This window comes from Coccinella septempunctata, chromosome 3 (assembly GCF_907165205.1).
Source record: "Coccinella septempunctata chromosome 3, icCocSept1.1, whole genome shotgun sequence".
In the NCBI taxonomy this organism is placed as follows: Eukaryota; Metazoa; Arthropoda; class Insecta; order Coleoptera; family Coccinellidae; genus Coccinella; species Coccinella septempunctata.
In genome coordinates, this window is record NC_058191.1 from 27,589,399 (window position 1) to 27,597,006 (window position 7,608).

A 7,608-nucleotide genomic window follows, 5' to 3' on the forward strand; every position below is an offset into this window, starting at 1 on the left:
CATTTTGCCGCAATTTTTAGTAGCAGTAGGTAGTTTGAAGGGAATATTACTATGAAAGACTCTCTTAATTTTCCCTGCAGTATCATCTCCTAAAATCTTTTGCATTACTATAGAAACACTCTATATATGCCACTAGTTTAGGTAAGGAAAGGTTGTCTTTCTCAAATAATTTAGATTCAGATTAGGTATAATTTTTAAGTTATCCTGACTACTTAGATTTTGTCAGTTTTCGGAATACAGGGACATTCTTTACATCTCCATCATTCAAAATAGGCCTCAATTTACGTGGTTTTTCCCTCATAGTCGTGCAATTCCACACAATGGTAAGGGTGCATGGGTATACTGAAATAAAAATTTATTATGGCTGGAAATTCTCAAAGTGGGTTTTTCCTTGTTGTAAACTAGTAGGTGTTATCTCTTCTGAAGTAAAATCTCTATAGACTGTTTCATCAAAAACTTGCTTCTAGTGGGTAATACCCGCACACAGTGGGGGATTTGCCTTAAGGCTTCTTTAAGCAGTGATACAATATTTTATTCAATTTAAATGATTGCTTCACCCAGTTCTGGAAGAACATCCTCAGACAGCTCCTAGAACTAGAACCTACATTTATTCGACTTGAAGGGTGGGTGCACTGGGAGCAAGAAACGAGCATAGGTGCCATTATTAACTTAAAAATTGAATGACTACTCTTGGTAGGAGATATTCTCATATTCATATAATATGTATCAAATTAATTATTCTTTGATATTTTCTGCTGTGACGTTCACAGTCAATCGCTGTTTTCTTCCAATAAAAGATGTTAAGATCCAATAACATCGATTGGAAGCTTTCGATTAATTCCCTTGTTTTTGAATTAAGTGGGCTAATGAAATGATTATTTCAACAGCAGCTGTAACAAATAAAAAACCACACAAAAGGCAGAAACCTAACATTATCATTTTGATCAACACAATAACAGTAATTGTGGTTCACCCAGAGGTTGGTTTCAGTCCATAAATTATGTTTTTTCCGAATTCAAATGAGGTCGGTCACACAACCGAGAAGTGTGGCTGAAATTTCCATACAGTCTCACATCTTCAGGAGTCTGTTCTTGTATAAATAATGAACAATGTGTCAATTTTACCGTGTATATGAATCAGACGTTCTGAAACCGGTAGTTCTGCAGTCATTAACTTCTGTGTGTTTCCCTGTGTGAATACCTGGCTGATAAAAATCACCGGATCGAATTGAACATTTTCAGTGTCAGTGTAACTTCGAGATACGAAGATGGTGTCATTCAAAATTGTTTCAATATTTCTGATTTATATTTTTGCTGATACAGTTATATGTGGGAGACTAAGTTTCCGTACTGGAATATCAGAAAATGGTTTGTATACATTTACGATTAATTTGAAATTATATGTTTTTGTGGTAGACAATCTGTTCATATTTTACTAAATATTTTTCGTTCAAATTGTTTTGAAATATTCCAGAATATTTCAGTTCAGACAATTTAAAAAACTCTGAAGAAGTTTTCGCAATCCCGCAGCTGGTACATTTTAAAGATTTATTCACTCTATTTCAGTACGTTCACTATAAATGTTTACATTCTTTACAATAACAATAATAACTTTTTCTGTGGGTTATATTACTCCGTAAATCAATCAATCTTCATTAATTCTTATACGATATCCTACTGTGTATATGAGAATTTCAAAAAAATTACTGAAACTATACAACCTACGCTCTTTTATATGTTATGCACTGCTGATTGCAGAAAAACAAATTAATGGAATTCCAAACATTTTGCCTTATCCAGAACAAAACATTCATTATTTTCAATTTTATTTTTTTCTTGAGAATGCTAGTCAACAAATTGTAGTTTCAAGCGATGAGAAGAGGTTTTAAGTATGAATTTGATAAGTGTAGCCTATTTACAAATATACATCATTTTTCATTTACATATTTTGAGATGGTAAAATACTTCAATAGAAGTTAATGCAGAAGCTTTCCTGAAAATGCCAGCCTTACCATGTTAGTATAGTTACAGTTCCATTGTCTGTTCAAATTTTTATGGAGTACCTACAGAAATTACATCCAAGTGTTTTGATCGTCACGCCCTGTTTTTGTAGTGGGTACAGGATGATTTCTCATGTAGTTAGGTATTTGTCTGTGTGCGCTTTTTATGTAAAGGGTTGGCAAAATTCGTTCCCAGTTCCCATGATTGGCATTAACTGATTTTAGGGATTGATGTAGTATATCGTATATCCTCAAACCGCTTATACTGGCCTCCTGGTTTTCGGGCTCCCTCTATGAATTCGCCATACTGAGCTATTTTGGGGAGTCTTGTGTCTTGCATCCTCAGAATGTGGCCGCTCCATCTGAGTCGGGTCCTCGTTACTTCAGTCTCAATTGTTGTACAACTCGCGCGTTGCAGCACTTCCATTCTCCAGGCTGATATGTGTTTCAAGCCTTTCTGGCGGACCTGGATTTTAGTTTTGTCGATATTAGGTCTAAGGCCTAGGGCTTCGTATATATGTATATAGGTTTCCAGCATTATCTATAGATCCTCTGGGCTGCTAGCAATGAGTGCGCAGTCGTCTGCATATTGAAGTTCCGTGAGAAACTTTGAACGGGTTTTTGCTCTGAGGCGCTTCAGGTTAAATAGGCCTCCATCAAATCTGAATCTTATTCCAACACATCTTACAGGCATACTCAAGTCAGCAATTATCGAGACAGCTATGGCGAAAATATTGAACAGTAAAGGCGCTAACACGCAGCCTTGTTTTATTCCAGAGTTGGTTAAGAAATGGTCGGTTGCAGAGCCATTATGCTGTATTCTAGCGGTGTTGTTGGTATGAAGGCTTTCACACACTGCTAAGAATTTTTCGGGTACTCCAAGGCGTCCCATGATTCTCCACAGCGCCCTCCGATTCACCTAGTCGAGGGCCTTACTTAAATCGACAATTATGAGAGCTAGAAGAAAACGGATTACAAATTTCCGAGCTTTTCTCCACAGAAACAAAGAATGCTGATAACCGTAGCCTCCTACGATTCTTCATTATTGGGTTATTAGCAAAAAATGAGATTTTGACGTTTTCGAAAAGTTCTCACAACTTTTTTTTCTTTGAAGATACAGATTGGAAATTTGAACCTTCTTAGGTAATTTTATACGTCTACTGACAAAAGATTTTTTCCAATTCAAAAATAACAAATTCAATGAAAGTCTGCATTTAAAAAAACAAAAGTTCGCCTGATGATTCGTTATGAAAAAATATTTTGATCTAGTGGATTCTACGTAAAAACGTTCCTGTGGAATGTTCAAGTTTCAGATCAGAAAAGTTATGATACCTTTTCGAATTCGTCAAAATCTCAGTTTTTGCTGATAACTCAAAAACAAAGAATCGTAGGAGGCTACGGTTTTAACCATTATTTGTCTCTCTGGAAAAGAGAGCTTGGAAATGTGCCAACCGTTTTCTTTTAGCTCTTATATTTTATTTGAGATACCCTCAGTAGACAACGAATTTTGCCCACCCTGTACAATAGGAAAGAGTTATCCATGCAGATTTTTTTGGCCATAACATCCATCAATGAGAGAACATCCTCTTTTTCAACTTCTAGAACAAAACGCTAAGGTCTCTGAAATGAAGGCTCCATGCCATCCAAAACGATTTTAGAACTTTCTGGATATAACCAGTGCTGGATTATATCTTACGCAGCATTGATATCTATCTGAAAAAAAATACTGATGTTTGCCTTTTCATGTCCTTCACATAAATTCATGTGTAGTTGATACAGCCAAGAATTTTCCACTTTTTTCAAGAGTCACAAGGCCTCAGCAATGTACCCTAAGATACAGTATGTTTTTCATGTATTTATTATCTGCTTTTCACCAAAGGTATATATCACCAATTTTGACACACTTGAATAATTCTGTTTGATGAATAATTGATTAGCGAATTCAGTGACTAAGAAAATTATACTTATAAACAAGAAATTAAACTTTTTTTCTACTCATCTGGAGGTGGTGATGAGCTTCTGGAACTGTAAAACATTCATGCTCCAGGTAAAAATTGAAGTATGTGTGGAAAAATTTTGAGGGACTAGGTAGACTATTTATGCTTAATGAATATAATGTTTATTCATAATATCCAAACCTATAATTTTGCCAAATAGTTGGATTTATTCCCTTGATTCGATCACTTTTTTGTGTACAGTTGTCTATAGATGGCAGAATTAAAGTGAGAACGAAACCAAGTCTGATGAATAAATAAAATCTATGATAATATCAAGCTTTTTTATTTTATCATATTTTTTGGAAAATATTTCCATTTTATTGCTAAGAATTCAATCCAATTTAATGTTATTTAATCTCAAAAAAACGACACGAAACCACATGTTATCAAGTTGTGTCTATTCAAACTTGTTCAGTAAAGATTTTTTTTCCAGAAAATAATCCATATGTTCACAATATCAAAGCACGATCTGCATTCGTGAAACCTCTGAAGCACGTCATTGGACACATCGCAGACCACCTAGGCATTCACTCGAGACATCCAGGATGTGACGACAGGCATTTCCATCATCACCATGGTTTTTCATTGGGGCATCGAGACAATACCCACCCTGGTTATAATTTCCCGGTGTTCCATGACTCAAACGTATATCACGGTCCACCTCCGTTTCAAGACGAGAATCGACACGATTTCCATCCTCATGGACCAGTTCGAGATCCTCAATTCAACCCCAATTTTCCCGTAAATAATAATAATGATTTCCACGGATTCCATAAGGATAGACCAGATAAGGAACATGAAATTCCTGTGGAAAAAGACGAACGACCCTCAACCGACGTCGATAAAAAATTCGGGACAAAAAAGCCAGCGGCGTATCCATCTAAAAATGAAGGCGACACAAGTAAAAATGACGAGGACTATCCTGTAAGCGATTTTGAAAAAAATGACAAGAAGAACGGTAAGAATCCGTTCGTGAACGAAGGAGGTAGTGTTGACCTGGAAAGTGATTTTTCTGGCGAAAATAATGGAAAAAAAGAAGCAAATGATTCTCGTGATTGGGTAGTAGAACCAGAAGATGAAGTTAAAAACGCGGGAAGTGGTGAAATACCCTCAACGTCGCAAATAGACATAAGATTCCGTAAAGATTGATGAGTGCTAAAAATATGAAGCCATGGAACTGAACACTTTAGGTTTATATCTTTTATATTTATATTGGCAATGTTTCATTGCTTGAGAAACAATAAAAGAAAAGAATATTAGTATTTAGATCACTGCTATTGACCTATACTGTCCTAAACGTTAATATTTCAGTTGAAATCATTCAGATTGAAAACATATATACCATCGAAACATGAATTCAATTGAGACGTTATTGTATCTAGTAAATAGTAGAATAGTTATTTATGTACCAAGGATGGAAAACTGTCTATTACAGTCGAGTCTTCAAATTGATAGCCGAGGCGCAGACGAGGATAGCAAGCAGGCGAGACAGTTTTTTGCCGAGATGAAATATTACATTTTTTCGTCAACCTCACATACCCAGTTTATAGCCTTATCTAGGTGTCCGTGATTGACAATTCCCTAAACTCTGGGTGAAGTGTTACTGTTATCCTTATCGCTATCACTATCCATTCTTGATTATACTGAACACGCACCTAATTCACTGGTAAAATCAGTATCATAAGTATCAAAAAAAAGTCTTTAAGGAATTTCTTAAAATAATCACACTTGCATGTAAAAATGTCTACACATTCGCTTAGGCTGAGGGAGTCAAACGCGGCTTGTAAACGTATCATCGGAGAGTGCTGTCCCGTATTCGTTCGACGATAAAGAATGTTAAAAAGGCTCTTATTCCTAACATCACGACCGGGTACTCTAAAACAAACTCTAGAAAGTAAGTAAGGAGAACATATGTGATTGTTGACGATTTTATGAAGTGTACATAGATCCATTACAGTTCCATCGTGCTCTATTTGAAGAATTTTAAATCTGTATCTCAGTGGGTTGTAGTCTCTATCCTCAATTTGAGTGTGTGTTTTAATCGCAAGAAATTTCAAAAATTTATTCTGTACTCGCTGAATTCTTCTTATGTGAATATCATATTTTGGGGTCCAGATTGCAGATGCGAAGGAAAGCCTGCTGTGAATGAAGGAATAATATAGGGAGATGAGCGCTCTAGGGTTATGGTAGTCTCTACTGTTTCTGTTAATGAATCCAACCAACCTATTAGACGCATTAATTGTCTTTTCGATTTGTGTTCTGAATGACCACCTCTCGTCAAGTGTAACCCCCAAATCAACTACCTCGCTCGAGTATCTTACAGTTACATCATCGATTTTGTAAGGGTATTTGATCTTATTAACTTTTTTCGTAAATGAGATGGTAAAACATTTTGAGGGATTCATAATTAAAAAGTTAACTTTTTTCGTAAATGAGATGGTAAAACATTTTGAGGGATTCATAATTAAAAAGTTACGCTCACAGAATTCAATCAACCGATACAAGTCTTCCTGCATTGTGAAACAGTCCTCAATGCTTTCAATATACCGATAGATTTTCAGATCATCTGCGTAGAGAAGTATGAGGCAATGTTGAAAACAGGTTTTTATGGTATTTATATAAATTATAAAAAAGAGGGGTCCTAGATGACTCCCCTGAGGCACACCCGAGGCTATGCCGAACAATTTGGATCTAAGGCCTGCAACGCTAACGTACCCAACTCTACTGGAGAGATAAGATCTACACCACCTCACAAGTGAACCGCCTACACCGACCTCGGAAAGCCTCTCCAATAGTTTTTCGTGGTTAATTTTGTCAAACGCCTTGCTGAAGTCGGTATATACAATTTGTAATTATATAGTTGAAATTCGGTAAGGAAATTAAATGATAAACACCTATTACAGCAAAAGTAAATGTATTGCAACTCAAAGGTAAATAAACTAAACAAAAAAAGGGAACTTTGATTCATTTCATTGTTTGGTGATTTATTTGTAGAAGTAACGTAAATAATAATATTCTGCGAAAAATCGGCATATTTCCTGCTGCCAATGCGCCGCTTGTATCTACACTGAGAAAAAAGTTACAGGTAACTTTTTTCACTTGACTGCTTTTTACTCAAGCTAAATAAATTTTCATACGCGATAGGCGAACATTTATGTGCTGCAGATAATCATATATTTATCGTTAACAAACACGTTCATCTAAGAATTTTTAATAGTTAGCAGTAACTTTTTTTTTCAGTTCAACATCAAAATTTATTGAATCCAAATAGCACTGGTATTTAAATTCTGTTTGTTGTTGATAAATACGCTGCGTATAGATGCCAAATAATCGCTCAACTTATAGCAAGCTACTTTGTCAGTTACGTATTTTTATCAACCCTAAATAACAAAGTTATTTGCTACATTGAAACCTTGACTTGGGGTAGATACATGTGTTTCTTGTAATAAGTGTGAAAAATATTCGGATGATAACCGACTTGAGCCGATGCGAACCCGAAGCAGTTATTCCCTTTGAAGATCGGTACATCTAAAGATTGACATCTGTGTCTGTGGTACATCTGTGCAGTGTGCATCATTCAGTGGTCAGAAGCCAACGCGTCTGCGGGTTAAA

The 7,608-nt window shown here is 35.8% G+C and overlaps 1 protein-coding gene across 1 annotated transcript; it reads left to right on the top strand.

The window, feature by feature from the left end:
- The first annotated feature begins 1,089 nt into the window (after window positions 1-1,089).
- LOC123309289 lies at window positions 1,090-5,258 on the top strand. Its single transcript, XM_044892324.1, has 2 exons — window positions 1,090-1,367; window positions 4,430-5,258. Exons 1-2 carry the CDS (start codon window positions 1,268-1,270, stop codon window positions 5,143-5,145), a joined length of 816 nt encoding a protein of 271 aa, XP_044748259.1. The 5' UTR covers window positions 1,090-1,267; the 3' UTR covers window positions 5,146-5,258.
- The last annotated feature ends 2,350 nt before the right edge of the window (window positions 5,259-7,608 follow it).

What these genes read in the sequence shown, in the direction of transcription:
- LOC123309289 (XM_044892324.1), top strand. Translation starts at nt 1,268, where the DNA reads ATGGTGTCATTCAAAATTGTTTCAATATTTCTGATTTATATTTTTGCT. An exon ending in TACTGGAATATCAGAAAATG is followed by an intron (nt 1,368 to 4,429) that starts GTTTGTATACAT and finishes TTTTTTTTCCAG; the next exon opens with AAAATAATCCATATGTTCAC.